This window comes from Nicotiana tomentosiformis, chromosome 2 (genome assembly GCF_000390325.3).
Source record: "Nicotiana tomentosiformis chromosome 2, ASM39032v3, whole genome shotgun sequence".
Lineage (NCBI taxonomy): Eukaryota > Viridiplantae > Streptophyta > Magnoliopsida > Solanales > Solanaceae > Nicotiana > Nicotiana tomentosiformis.
Window position 1 is genome coordinate 112,925,955 of NC_090813.1, and position 15,458 is coordinate 112,941,412.

The 15,458-nt window shown below is 35.1% G+C and overlaps 1 protein-coding gene and 1 long non-coding RNA gene across 3 annotated transcripts; both read right to left on the reverse strand.

Moving 5' to 3' along the window:
- Positions 1 to 1,501: 1,501 nt before the first annotated feature.
- LOC117278174 (uncharacterized) lies at positions 1,502 to 8,541 on the reverse strand. 2 transcript variants are annotated; one of them, XR_011414159.1, is made up of 2 exons: positions 8,281 to 8,541; positions 1,502 to 1,749 (listed from the first exon to the last, which is right to left on the reverse strand). It is a non-coding gene; the product is annotated as an uncharacterized lncRNA (long non-coding RNA). The 2 variants fall into 2 exon arrangements; XR_011414160.1 differs by lacking the exon at positions 1,502 to 1,749 and adding an exon at positions 3,738 to 4,116.
- Positions 8,542 to 9,629: 1,088 nt separating this feature from the next.
- On the reverse strand, positions 9,630 to 13,410 carry LOC104102016 (PI-PLC X domain-containing protein At5g67130-like). Its single transcript, XM_009609601.4, has 9 exons — positions 13,223 to 13,410; positions 13,051 to 13,131; positions 12,799 to 12,918; positions 12,572 to 12,709; positions 11,652 to 11,750; positions 11,245 to 11,548; positions 10,741 to 10,964; positions 10,570 to 10,656; positions 9,630 to 9,965 (listed from the first exon to the last, which is right to left on the reverse strand). The coding sequence occupies exons 1-9, from the start codon at positions 13,226 to 13,228 to the stop codon at positions 9,777 to 9,779; spliced, it is 1,248 nt and encodes a 415-aa protein (XP_009607896.1). The 5' UTR covers positions 13,229 to 13,410; the 3' UTR covers positions 9,630 to 9,776.
- Positions 13,411 to 15,458: the final 2,048 nt, after the last annotated feature.

A 15,458-nucleotide genomic window follows, 5' to 3' on the forward strand; every position in this document is an offset into this window, starting at 1 on the left:
TCCCGCCTAAGCATGTGTGACTAAATCCTTCACCAGAAGCTGGTAGGCTAACTGACTTTATCTCAAGACAGAAATTTTGTGATGCTGGTAGGCAAACACAACATAACTAATTATAAGAAGACTCAAAGGGGTGCGGGAGATGATACAATTTATATGTACATTTCAATAATAACAAAATGAAAAAAAGTGAACAAGTAACACATTAGGCCCAAATAAATTACAATATATACATAAATTAATAAAGCCAAATAAAGTCAATGCACAACCTCGAATTCTTTAGAGTCCCCAGTAGAGTCGCCAGAGCTGTCACACCCCTTTTCTACCCCAAAAAGATAATGTGTGTTGATTGTGGGTTAAAGAGTTTTTCCAATTAAAGTGACAAACTTGAGTAGGGATTATTTTATTGTTCAGAGTCGCCACTTAGAATTGAATTTTTTTTGGTGTTCTAAGTCACCTTTTATTTGAATCCCTAGTCAAAGGAAGGTTTGACTCTATTATTATTAGTCTGCGAAAATAAATTTTAGGTAAGGAATTCTGTTGACCGGGGAGAAGTGTAAGGCATTCCCCGAGTCCCGTGGTTCTAGCACAGTCGCTTTATTGACTTAAAACTTGGCTTGAATTAATTTTGGACAAACTATGATTTATATGATTTTGATGTTTTACCTATCCGCTTTTAATACTTGCTTTATTAGAATTGATAAAGAATAACAAGATATCGTAACCACACTACGCAAGCGAATGCGTAGTCATGACAAGGATTATTAGCACACTATGACTTTTGGGAAAACTACTACATTTGAGAAAATTAATTAATTTTTTCAAATTTATTAAAAGTTAACTATCGCGCTACGCAAGCGAATCAATATTTTTAGCAAAGAATTAACTAAAACTAATGGTTATAGTGTGAGGTTATTGAACTAATTTATTGAATGTTAAATTTCACGCTACGCAAGTGATTCCGTGAAGTTAAAAATATGCCTAGTATTTGTCTAGCGTTTAAATTAATTTATTTGTTAAAACTATTTATTTAATAAAGAAACCTAGTATTTAAAAGACCGAGTCAAAACTTGTTTACTACTTTAAACTTGACAAATTCAAATTTTTTCAGTAGCCTTGATGTTAAAAAAATGTCTAGCAAATTTAAACCAAAGATGATAGTGGCCTAAAATATTTTTAAAATTAATGTAAACCCTACTAAGACATGTAGCTAAAAATAATGCATTAATGAACATGGACTTCTAGACATATAACTGAGAAACAAACATATGCATCAAGCTCAACCAAACAGAAGTTCAAACTAGCAATAACACATTTAAGAAATTCTTTCACTGGTTCTCTCCTCTCTCCCGCACACTCATCACATACTATTCCCCAACTTCATTTTAACTTAACCAAGAAAAGAAGTATTACTATCAATTATTTTTAGCACTAAGAGAAAAATTAAAATAACAAAACCACAAATACATAAAACCAAGGCAAAAGGAAACTAAACTCTACATAATAATTTTAAAAGATGTTTCTTTTCCTTAACTAGATACACTTAACATAATGTTATTTGAGCTACGCATGTAAAGAAAAATGAAAGATCAACCAAATATTACGTACATGCTGAAATATGACTATGTGAATAACATGCTAAACATTCATTTATTCCAGTAAAGCACATCAAGCGTACCCATAGAGCTGAAAAAGAGCCATATCCTCATCCATTGAATATAAAAATCTGCATTGCAAAATTTAAGAAAATACCTGGATTGCAGAAAATAAATACAGCAGTGAAGAAATAGAGCTCAGCAGAAAAACAAATAGCAGCAAACACAAGCAGAAAACAACAACAGTTTCGTTTTTAAACAACCCGAAAACCTTAGAAGAAACCAAAACCAACTCTAAAGAAGACTTATACTTTTCTAAAAGTTTGCACTCTAAAATTTACTCACAAAGCACACCATTTCAGCTTACTAAAGGGTGCTTTAGTTGCTGATTTTTTACTCTTCAAGTTTTATTTTTAGGGTGTAAAGACTGCTGAACAAATGTGTGATCCCCGTCTCAAGTGAGGAAATAGCAGTCCCTTAAATAGACAAATAAATTCCCTTTTTGGGACAGATTTTGGTTTACCAAAAAATCTGTCCAAAAGACTGACTTTGTGTGCTAAACACTGTTCAAGATCTGTCCCAAAAATGAAAGGACAACCTGAAAATCTGCTGTGTCAGAAGCAAGGAGAAAAAATATCATTTCAGCCACCCTACTAGTAAAAGTAGGCTACTATTACCCTATTTTGTGATAAAATAAACTAAACTTCAGATTTTAACCATCAACAACAGACTACTTGTTCAACACAAATCAAACTTCAACAACTATGAACTGACAAAGCATAAACGAGACTAAAAACGTAATTGAACTAAGTATTCAAACCAACTTGATTGGAATGAATTCGATTTGTGCAAACTAATTACTAAATAAACAACTAAATTCACAAACTAATGCTCAAAACAGAACGAGCATCGTTAACAATCGGACAACGACTAACAATAATAAAATAATCAATTAACTATGTGAACGATTTAACTAATACACTAAAGATCATGTTTAAATCAATAACAAATCTAACAAACCACTAAACTAAATAGAGATAACTAATAAAATAAACCTAACTTGAAACTCTAATTAATAAGAAACAACCAAAATAGAAAAATCAAAAATCAGAAACTAATCTACTAATATAAAAAATCAGAAATTAATTAAAGAGATGACGATTATACCTAACAAGTATGCTTGAAACTGTTCAAGCCACGAGAAGACGCCGGAGATGCTAAAAGGCGACTGCCCGACTCCGAAACACACGTTTCTTTCGGGTAGATGCTAGAACGAAATGAGTTTCACTATCTCGCCAAAAGAAACGAGTATCTTTGAGTCGAAAAATAGCTAAGATGGGGGTTCGGGGCATTTTGGCGGTGGTGAGGCAGTAGAGCCGCGGCGGCAGTGAGGAGCGGGCCGGCGGCGACGGGTATTTTGGGGGTGAAATGGGTAGGAAAAGATAGGTCTCGTGGAGTTCTATTCATTCATGTATGTATTGTAGGGTGGTGTTGGCCGGAGCTTCAAGAATTTGGACCAAAAAGTGGCGGCTAAAGTTTTCTAGATCTAAAATTCAAGGAGTTTGAGGGTTTTTTTGAAGGAATTGGTTTGGAGATATGGGAAGAGGAGGTTGTGGAGATTACATGGTGTTAATTTGGAGGTGTTTGGAGGTCGTCCGCCGCCGGTGGGTGATTTCCGGCGGCGGCAGCGGAGAGAAGAGAGAGAAGAGAGAAAGAGTTATGGGGAAATGAGGAAATTTTTCAGATTTTTGAGGCTTTAAATACCTCTTGAGAGATCAAATATGGACCATTAGATCAAGGGGTGATAAATGGGTAAGATTTGATCTTGGGTCACTTAATGAAACGACGTAGTTTTGAGGCAAAACTACGTCATTTCAGACCCTTTCAAGGGCAGCCCCTTATCTTGCACTTCTAGTCACTTTCTCTTTCAAATTTGGCCCAATTAATTTCTTAATCCTACTTATTAAACTAAATTTATACAAATAAATAAATTAATTAATTTATTCAAATGGTCAATTAACTAGATTAATTCACCAACTGAATAGTTAGTTAATTCCTAAAATGCACGAATAAAGAAAGAATTATTTTTTAGTATTTTTATGATAGGAAATATGCAATCAGAGACACAAAAATTGGAAAAAATAATTAAAGCAACAAACTTTAGGAGGTGTTAAAACAATACAAAAATTAGGTATTCACACAGGCGATGCCAAACATCGGAATGAATAATATCTAAAGGAAAAGAACTATAATAAGCAACTAGATTAAAGGACAAACGTTGAGACTTCCCTAACTTGCACGAAACACAATTATTACTAAAAGAATTTAGTAACATAGTAAGATTATGGTTCCTAAGACTTGACAAAACACGACTACCACTATGACCTAAACGACGATGCCAGATGTCTCCGGATTGACGTAGAGCAACAAATGCTTGAGGAGGAGAAGTCACAGACGAGGACGACAACGGATAAACATCGTCTTTACTGGAAGCTTGAAGGAGAGGTTGCCCCGTTACCTTGTCCTTCACACAAATAGAAGAATCATCAAAGTCAACTTTACAGTTATTATCTCTACATAACTTTTTAACATAAATCAAATTATAACGAAGTTGAGGAACATGAAATATAGACTGTAAGTGTAGAGGACGAGATGTAGAAGGCAACTGAGCATAGCCAATATTTTCAATGTTAAGCAATGTACCATTTCCTACCAAAACACGATCAGAGTCAGTGTGAGGGTTCTTTCGTATAAAATTACCTTCAGATGGAGTCATGTGAGCGGACGCGACAGTGTCAAAATACCAAGTAGCATCATTTTTTCACCAACAGACATAGCAGTAAAAGACTTAGGAAGATCATTAGTAACGAAAGCATGATTGAAAATATTTTGACATTGTAAGGCAGTATGACCAGGATGCCCACAAATTTGACAAATAATTGGTGAGGGTGAGGGACCTAAGATCCCACTGGATGGTGAGAATGTACTACCAGATTGTGAATTATAAGGAGTGAGAGAAGCACCACCAATACCTGACGGAGGCTGAGCAGTAGGACCATTGCGAGCAATATTATTGGGAGTAGACAGTTGTGAGGGACCTCGACCAGAGTAACCACAACCCCTTCCACCACGACCTCGACCTCGAAAAGACGAGGCTCTTCCTCGTCCACAATTACTTGAAGAAGGTGCTGCATTGCTGGACATATTTGAAAAATTTGATTGATCATTCTAGGTAGCAAATGCATGATGAGAGATGATGGAATCGGATTCTTGAAAGCGTTGCAACCGTTGTTCATGCAAAAGGAGCTTAGAGCGCAAATCTTCAAGTGATACATGTCCAAGGAAGTGAGTGGGGATACCAACCAGCGTATCGTATTCTTTTCCTAATCCAAGAAGGACATGATCAATGAAATCCTGGGGGGAAACTGGAGAATTTATGGCTGCAAGTGAATCAGCCAATTATTTTACCTCTCTCAAATATTGATCAATTGACATAGATATTGTCTTTTTCAAAGTAGTGAGTTGTCTCTTAAGTTCAATTGCTTTAGCTCGGCTAGCATCCATATATCTACGGTGTAAGGAAAGCCAAATATCACGTGAAGATGGTAAAAGATGGACGTCGACAAGAACTTCACGCGACAAGGTCGCAAAGATCCAAGAACGGATGCTTTGATCAATTCGAACCCACGAGTGGTAGCTTGGATTCGGTTGTTGCGATTTGCGAACCACTAGTGTCGCAAAGAAGCGGGGGTGAAGCAGGGATAGAACCATCAACAAAACCAAGCAAATCATGAGATATGAGAAGGGAAGTGAACTGAGTACGCCATGTGAGATAATCTTCAACAGACTGTAACTTAATTGTTACCAGATTGGTGACATTAGGCGCTGCTAGTGCAGCAACAGAGTGAAAATCTGAGGCAGTAGTTGAGTCCAACGAACCAGCACATGGAAATATAGGTGGCGCAGTAGCAGCAGTAGGACATGGCAACAAGCTAGGAGATGAGGAATTGCTTGGTACTGATGAGGCCATGGAATAAAGTGACGACATAAGAGGAGGAGACGATAAAGGGGGAGGTGAGAAAGCAACAGTAAGGCTTGAGGATGGAATAATGTCATCAGGTTTGGATAGAGGAATAGAAGTATAGGGTGAAGATGATGCCATAGTAAAGAAAAATGGTGTGGGAAAGCACTGGATGTGTGGGAAAGGTTTAGAAGAAAATTCCAACAATGTTGATTATGGTGTATGATGAGTTCCGTGACCGCTTAGAAGAAGGAATTAGAGAGGATTTGCTAGCTAATCTGATACCATTCAAATGGCTCAACCAATAGAGAGGCAGTATTACTTATATTTATATGATATGGATACATACATAATGATAAGTATATCACCTACAAAGATGAGTATTAAGAGTTCGTCACATACATGGGATAATTACAAATATTAAATAAATTCTTAGAGTCCTAATAAGTTAGTCCATTATCTTACGTTTTTTTTCAGAAACTCCTTAATTTAGAGGATTAGGTAAGAATAGGTGACCTCCCTAAAAGTTGAATATAAATAAAATATTCCTTCAAATCAACAATTACCGGTCAATGAAATATTAAAATTAGTATATAATACGAAAAAGGAGCAGTTTGTCCTTGTATTAAAGATTCTTTTTTATGTCAAACATTTTTATGGAGAGTAAATGGAGTATATCAATATTATTAGGTGAAATAAGAAGATAAAGTTAATTGGCGGGGTCTAATTTGTTCTCGAGGTTACAATCAGAAGTAACAGGCAAACAGCACAAGAGGATGAAAAAGAGCAGGCCATCCATTAAGGTTCTTAAATATTTCCGCTATATTAGCTGCTAAAAATAGAACATCCAAAACCAAAGCTATAATGTACTCCCTCCGTTTACTTTTAGTTGTCAAATATTCTAAATATAATTTTTCATTTTTACTTGTCACTTTTCGCATATCAAGAGAAAAATAATTTATTTTTTCTGTTTAGTCCTTAGCATTAATTACTCATTCCAAATCATTTTTCAAATCCACTAAGACTATACACCAATTAATATGAATATCATGGTAAATTATATAATTTATTTATTATTTCTTAAGGGGTGTGTAAAGTCAATAATGAACAACTAAAAGTGAATAGAGTAACGTGTAGATACAGTATTTTAATATCCTCGTGTAATCTCCAACCAAGTGCAACTCACTCAACAAATTAGAAAGTACTTCGGGGTCGTCCTTGAGGAGATGAGGATGTCCCGCAACTTTAACAAATTAAATGATGTTAATTAGAAGAATGTCATTGATCTCCAAAGAAATGGAAAGAAGATACTAAAGTAGTTTAATCAGCTATAAACCCACGTCCATTCCGTCAAGTATCAACAGACAGAAAATAGATCACTGGTACAAAGAGATGCTCAAAACATCATTATTTACCTTTTATCTTTTACTCAGCTTTCGTACCCTCATATATATGCCTTCGCTTGAAAGTGATTTTATGGCGTGCGTGTCAACTGACATTAGTTGTGTAAAACCTCTTTTTATGTCACATATTTGTGGACCCATATCTTACACATTTGGGTCCACAAAATTCTGTGACCAAAAGTCGTGAGACAAAAAAGAGGTCTCACACAACTAGCGTCATTAGTGTGTGGCACAAAATAAAATTTTTCTTTGCTTGAATACTTTTCAGTAAGAAGATGATCATGGGAGTCTTAGCTCATACATCAATTTACCAAACTAACCTCAAAATTTAACTTAGAGTTGAGATCAGATGAGAGTACTTAGCTTTACCAAACAAGGGATAGATCTATCTAGAGTCGGATCTAGGATTTGAATTTTATAGGTTCGGAATGCCATAGAACTTTAATGTTATATTGTAGTTGCTATATTTAGTAAATTTCTTAACAAATATACACGGTCCAACTAAAAGCTACTGGTTCCAATCTTACCTTGTATACATCTGCCCTGTATCTATCTTGACTAAGTCACATTTGTCAGATTTGTTGGAATAGATACCTCTATATAACAAGTATACAGTTTTTGCTAGACTTAGAAGGTAAACTTTTTGTTAGTATTTGCTACCATATAGAGGGCGGTCTTCTGTTTCGGAAAAGGATGGAACATTATAAAGACCGTTTCCTTTTGTAGGGGCCTTTGCAAGAGGCAGATGGATTGTAAATACAGTGGACGCTTTTAAGACTATTTCAACTATACGTCTATATAATATTAATTCGAGTAGAAACCATCGGGAATATATACTTGTCCAATATTCTAAAAATAGATTTTCACTGACTTTTAGTATATCAAGAGAAGACAATTTCTTTTTTCATGTTATACCCAACGTGTGTGTGTTTTATTTCTCGAAACTATTCTTGCTGGTTTTCAAGAAATGTACCCCTTCGGGGTTGCCCAGTTGATTTGGAGGGCGGTCATCCATACGGATGACCTGAGATCGATTCCCACCTCAATGTCTTCTGGATTGAGTCTGTCGCACATGGCTTGCCTAGTGCGGTTTACATCCCTTGTGTGGTTTGCAGGCTATTACACATGGGGAGGTTTACCCAGTACGCACAAAATGATCACCCGAATGACAGAGGTTATGATAGAAATTGTAGCGACTGCGGTTTCCCCTCTTACAAAAAAAAAAAGAAAAAGAAAAAGAAGAGGAATACCAGAAACAACTTACCTATATTAGCTTGCATAATCCCTAGTAAATGGATTATTATCTGGATCTCTTGGGATCAGCATGTAGGAGGACAAAACAAAGAGCGGGTCGACTCCTTGAAGCTCCGAACTCAACACTAGAAACTTTAGGGACCTCCATACCTTTGCACATAGTAACTTGAAAGGCAATGAAATTGAGTTTATTATTATGCTCTTCCAATTAGCCATATCCTCAACGAGTGCAGAGAATGTTTCACGCCTCTGTTAATATTCATTCTGGTTCTGTGAGCCATTTATAAGGTTGGCGCAATAAGCTATATGTGTGCACAACTCCTCATATAGCGCTGGGCATGCAAAGGTGATGCTCATATTTGTAGCCTTTAATACAACTATGATTTCTCCCACCAAATTTGCATGACCCCCTAGTTTCCTTAATCCGTATGTTTTTTCCTAATTTTCGTGCCTAACTAAATTAAGGCGTTCTCGTAATCTTATTCCAATTAAATCCTAAAATCAAGTACTACTATTAGATTCAGACACATTATTAACGATTTCCCTCTCTATTTAATCTCAAATTTCTATTAATTGATTAAGTTGTTATATGTGTACTTTTCATACGGTTCTTGCGAAAAGAAATCAATACTTAAGATGTTCAATTAGCAATAGTTAATACTCCCTCAGGTCACTTTTACTTGGCATGTATACTAAAAATAGATGTTCAATTTTACTTGTCACTTTATGCATATCAAGAGAAGACAATAAATTTTTCCCTGTTTTACCCACAATATTTATTACCATTTCAAATTATTTTCTCAAATCCAATAAAATATGCATCAATTAATATGAGTAACATGGTAAATTATGCACTTCATTTATTATTTCTCAAGGGGCGTGAAAAGTCAAAACGTGCCCAGTAAAAATGACCGAAGGGAGTACTTAATAGTATATTTTTTTAGTTTGAAATGTCAAATGTAAGAATTATTTGATGAAATCCAAACATCTTCATATGAGGAGTGTATAAAATATACACTAAATGAATAAGTGTGAAGTACTACTGTTACATTCTTTCAGAAACATTTGAAACGATCTCTGTCCAGCTTTCAACAAAATTACATGTACTTCTTTGTTTCATTTTATATAATGGTGTTTGACTGTACAAGATGTTAAGAGAGGGAAAGAAAAGAGCAAGACTTTTGGCATATGCTTGGCAGCTTCTTCCTGAACAATGGTTCTTCAGTTAATATAATGTACTTATTCTCTCTTTTTAATATTTTTATGTATTCATTTTGCACATGGTGTTTGGGGTGGGTCCCAAGATGTGTCGTTCCATTTTGCTTAAGTTTGATACTGTCTAATTTATGTGCAGAGGAAAAAGTCTAACACCAGCTTCCATGCATAATTAAAAATAAAAATACAAGATAAATTCAAAAAATAAAAGATAACAAGGATCGTCATTCTGCTCCGTTAGGTAGTGTCTCTTCTGAAAAATGGAGTATAGACTTTCAAAGAATGCACCAATTATGCGTGCAGAAGAAGAATTGCCGCAAAAATTGTGCCGATCAACCAATGAAGTGGTTTACTTCTGCTTGAGTGAGAATTATTGTTGTTCTCGTTGTTGCCATCTTGTGATGCTCCTGTAGTTGTTGCTTGCGCTGGTGGTGGGGGTGATAACATTGGTGCCTCACATTTGTGCGATGTACCGCTTGTCTGCTTATCAAAGAAAAATCAAAATAGTTTCATGGGAAATTAGATAAGAATAATGCAATGAAGCAAATAACAATAAAGATAATCCAATTCTGGGACTGTGAAATAGAATGAACAAAGTAAAGCAAAGGTTGATTACAGTGGTATACAAGAATATGAAAAGGTAATACCCACACTATTAGTTCTGGTAGCAGCATCAAGACAATCAGGTGTATGTTTCTTTTTCAATTTAGATTATTAACACGAGGCAAAATCTAAAATAACAACTTTTATATCCACTTATTGTCAAATTCAAAGTTGTTCTTGGCCTAAATGGTCAAAAGTATTCCCTTCTCTTGAATTGTTCCAATGAGAACAGCCTCTGGAATCACTCACTTGAAGCCAGTAGATGCAGGCACTCTTCACATTGCAAATAGTGTTTTCTTAGAATTTGCATCTTAGCTGAATTAACTTGTGCTGTTTCTAAGTTGAAAGCCAGTAAAGTATCAAGAACGCTCAAGTAGAGCAGGAAAAAAAAAAACTCAATCCGGCTAGAATGATTTTCTAATAGTCTCAAATGTGGTGTTATGTTCATTGTAGCATTTAAAGTCAAAGCTAGCAAGCAAACCTTGCAATAGGCAATACTGCTACAATTACAAGCCAATTGGCCATTTGCTTCATCTACAGCTTCTGGAGCTCCACCACCATCACTTTTCTGCATCAGTAAGCAAAAATGTGTAATGTTCTTACGTTTAATAATAGATAATTAATCAAAAGAACATGACTGTGAAGACTATACCTGATAAAAATCAACAGCAATAAAATTTGGCCACCTTTTGCCAGCTGCTTCAAAGCAAGTTTTCGTCATATTAACTAGTAGAGCAGAATTATCCACACAAACTGCTGTTATGTTGGGATTGTCAGGAAAATAATTCTGCAGAACCAAAGAGATTGACGATGTACTCATAGGAGATGATTCAGAACGACTTGGACAAGAACCAACTTTCATCCCACCATTACCATCTGCAAAAGATGCGGTTAACATATCAAGTCGCCAATAGTTTGAGCAACGATTTCTGAATGATCGCAAATGTGGGGAATATGAACTAGTGAAGCTACAAATGAATAAAAGTTTATCTAAGGACCAACCTATACCATTATGAAACCAAAACTTACACTACAATTCAACGTAACAAGAACTCGTCGGAACTGCTAAGTAAATCTCGGATGCAAGAATATCGACGTTCTTAAAGTACGTCAAGCAGTAACATAAGTATCAAATTAGGCAAAGGCTATAACTCACATTGGTTTTCTACAACGTATCTCCACTCGTAAGCAATGCCCTCAGAAGCCTCCTTGGATGATTTAGAGGTGAAGACTACGAGACGTTGATTCTGCTTGACCATGTCATCCACTGTAGGCCAATCTTCTCCTTTTTTGGGCATACGAGAGACTGGAAACCAGTACTTACTAAGACCAGAGGCATTAAAAACCTTGCTCAAGCCCTTTGGAGACGAGACATAGTCTTCAATGAAGATTGTGACAACCTCTGATGGGTTTTGTTCGAGAAACACTTGAATTTCTTTCAGCGAATTAATTGCAGGTTGCTGAAACGATCCAGAGATGAACTCACATTAATCAGCCATAACAAGTACGATAGTTGAGTGAATCCAGTAATCAAGGATAACTAGGATGAGTTGGATAACTTACAAATGCTGTTACATTGTAACACTTTCCACCAAATGAGTGACAAAGCCAGATATCATCGTTGAAGTCATACATATCAAGCATAAGTCCTCGAACACCATTCTGCAGACATTAAAATTATTTTCTTTAGCAAAATTTTCCTATTAAGAACTTTTGGACTTGAGAATGATTCCACTGCTTAAAATATTGTGAATGTTGATGTGATAAGCCATTAACTCTCTGAATTGGTCATAACATATTTACTGAAAGCATGTTCTAAAGTACTTTTTTACTGGAGTAGTTCTCAGATTAGTTGAATCACACAGCTATGATTTTGCGAAAAGCGAATCAATTTATGCCTTGCAAGATCTTACATAGAAAAAGTGGGGAATAAAGATAGCAACTTGATCCCATAATTGAGATATTAGGTTGAATTAAATAAGGTAAAGTGGATTCCACAGATCACCTATTAGGATATTTCCATGTGGACAATGTTGATGAGATGGTTAGGTGAAAGCACATGCTAATTTTCTAAGCAAAGTAAAACAAGAGTTTTTGCAATTATATATTGCCACCCAATTCTGACTTTTCTTCTCTCTCCTAAAAGAGTTATCTTTCAGAATAAGGCATTCCATCTTTTTGCTTTAGACTGTCAATTCTTTTTCTCATTGAGTAACAATGAGCATTGCTCCTGCTCTGCCTAGAGGGGCAAAAATTTGTTCTTCTTCCTCTCATTGGGTATCTTTCTTTTTTCCTTTGAATTATCTATTTTGCCTACTGAAAGAAGGAAAAAAAAAGGCAAAAGTAGTGTGTACTTGCATTTTGAAGTTGACCAAATAGCCCTTGTGGTTATTTTGTCATTGTAGGACAAAGGCAGTAGACAAAGAATGTATACTATCCGAGGTAAATATTCAGCTTATTACTGAAAAAATAGAGCACATCACCTTAAGCTGACTAGTAATGGAATCTTCCTGATTGGTGGGAGCAAGAATACTAGACCCGGTTGCAGATTTTGACCCGGACAATGCAAACGAGTTGTGGGTCGTCAGCCACGAATACTTGTTAAATGGCAAACCTTTTACCTTTCAACCACAAAAATCAAAATAAAATTTGAATATACCATTAATGTGGATACAAATAAGAAAGTGAACAATTGGAGTTAAGAATTCACCTTGGTGGTGGGAATAGTGGGTTGAATGCGAGTACATCTGGAGCGGGTGTTGCCATTAGCAGGACAAGTGGAGCAGACTAGACCTTCATCACAATTACTGCTGCTACAAGTTTCTCCAATCTGTTTAAATCAAAGTCCAAACAAAGAACAGAAATTCAATAACAGATTCACTTTCATGAAATATATTCAGTGCGATCTTAACTGGGTTTAAAATATTAATTAATGTATAAGAATTAAATAATGAATACATACCGTAAGGCAAGAAGAATGGTGGAATAAGAAAGAAACAGCGATATAGAGAAGTAGAAGCTTGATGGGGTAACGGATGATCTCCTGAAAGTGAGAAGAGAAAAACAAATACGATAGATAATAACGAGAATTTGGGTTAATTAGTAATCGGAATTGAGATTAAGAGATTACATACCTGCATAATTTAGGCTCTGTGATTGTGGAGAAGAAAGAAAGGAGGGAGAAGGTGTTGATAACTCCTCCAAATTCCCTGATTCAGTTTTTATAAACGGTTTCTCTCTGTGTCGGATTGTACTCTTGTTTTAGGAAAAATAACGTTAGTTTTATTAGGAAGAGGAAATCTCTGTTTTCCAACTGCCACCTGCCAAGAATAATCTCCTTCACTTTGTATTTATGTATCCCATTTTAGGAAGTACACCAATGTTTTGAGCAAATTTACTTTGTACTTCTCTAGTTTCCTTTTACTTTTCTTTCGTCTCTCCCTTAAACCCCTTTTGAGAGTTTCTTTTTCGATTTTATGTCCTAACCGTACAAAAGATAATCAAATAATTTAATATTTATATTAATATACTTAGTGTCTATTGTAATTAGGATAATAAATAGCATGTTAGAACTAGTTAATATTAAAATTATTCATGTTGTGAATAAAAAATTTAAATCCTTTTCAAATAGGGTTGGAGTATGATCTGTGCACATATAGCATATTGGTCAAAGATGAATTTGAATAGCAAAATATAGTTAGTGAGAATCTATCCAGCAATAACTTGTTTAGAATTGACCACCATTATTATTGTTATTAAAAAATGATATGCGTAAAAAAAATGATATGCGTAAAAAAAATGATATGCGTCTAGTTTCTTTGCTCCACGATAATTTAAAATAGGCCCAGAAAACAATGTGTAATTAAATAAAAATTTCACTATTTTCAAATAGACTTGGAAGACAATCTTCGCTCGTAAATTAGTACTCCATTCGGTCCAATGAGAAATTCATAATTTAGTATTAATTATCAATAAAATTAACTATATTAATCTTAATTTATTTATAAGAATATAACAAATACTCCTAAGCTCTTTACTCCAAGAGCAACTTTGAAAAAAATAAATTAATTCTTTCTTAATATTTAAAAAAATTAAATATTATGAACCATAAAAAAAGGTCAAAAAATTAATTAAAGTGAACAAGAAGGAGTAGTATTTTCAAATGGGAGCATTTATGATTTCGTACTACTACCTCCCGTCCGTTTTAAATCTTATTTAAGCTTTTGGCATAATCACTACAAATTTCATTTAATGACATTGATTTTAGGGGTTGTTTTGACTAGATTACCCGTTATCTCTACTAAAATTAAGTAATAATTCTTGGACTACATATATCATCTATTCACTTTTACTTGTCCACTATTGACTTTGCATGCCCCTTAAAAAATAATAAATAAAGTGTATAATTTACCATGATATCCATATTAATTGGTGTATAGTCTTAATAAATTTGGAGTGGGTAATTAAATGCTAACGGGGAAACATGTAATAAATTATTTTTCTCTTAATATGCGAAAAGTGACAAGTAAAAATAAAAAATTATTTTTAGAATACTTGACAACTAAAAGTGAACGGAGAGAGTATTAGATAAATATAATTGTGTAAAAGAATAATTATATCATTTTAATATTTCTAAAAGAATACTTATTTTGGACCAAATTTGTTTAGCTAAAACCATATTAAAATGAACATGAGGAAGTATATTTTTCCTGTGAGATCACCATTTTCCAATAGGTAAGGAAGACTGTTTACCCGAAAAATCGGATAACGTTAAATTTAGATATGGTTCTAAGGGTATGCGAATCCCTTTGATACAAAATGACAATACGAGTATTTTTGCTATAAAATGGGAATGATGGATGGGGGGACTTGAAATGAGCTAGAAAAACAAGCACAATGAAATCTCAATGTATCTTGGAGAACTTGCCTCTATTGCAGTCTATCCCCATTTTTATAGTAGAAGATCACTGCTTTATCTATAACAACATAATAAAATAATACATATAGTGGAGGACCCATGATGGTTTGTCTCTTCCTCGATTCTCTCCATCAGTGTGGTTGTAACGACTCTTGTCTGCGTGCTTGGTACTGGCTCGAGCTCGGTGTTAGGTCGAACCCCCAGTCTTGGTTCGAGCTCGGTTCTGCCTTGGGGTATCGATATTCGGGGCATGTATCGATCGGTGTTGCCCCGTAGTCCGATTCGGACACGGTCTCGATAATGATATCGAGTTTTGCCGTTTATAGTGCAAAGCTCGACGTCCCTACTTCGGAATTCGTCCGAGCTTGTCATGTGGATACCCTTCGATTGAAACGTCATTGTCTCGACCGGTCATTATGACTGAGAATCGGTTTTGACCGTACATAGATAGT

What these genes read in the sequence shown, in the direction of transcription:
- LOC104102016 (XM_009609601.4), bottom strand. An exon ending in ACCATTCTTCTTGCCTTACG is followed by an intron (nt 12,919 to 13,050) that starts GTATGTATTCAT and finishes TGATTTAAACAG; the next exon opens with ATTGGAGAAACTTGTAGCAG. An exon ending in ATACGTTGTAGAAAACCAAT is followed by an intron (nt 10,965 to 11,244) that starts GTGAGTTATAGC and finishes CATCTTTTGCAG; the next exon opens with ATGGTAATGGTGGGATGAAA.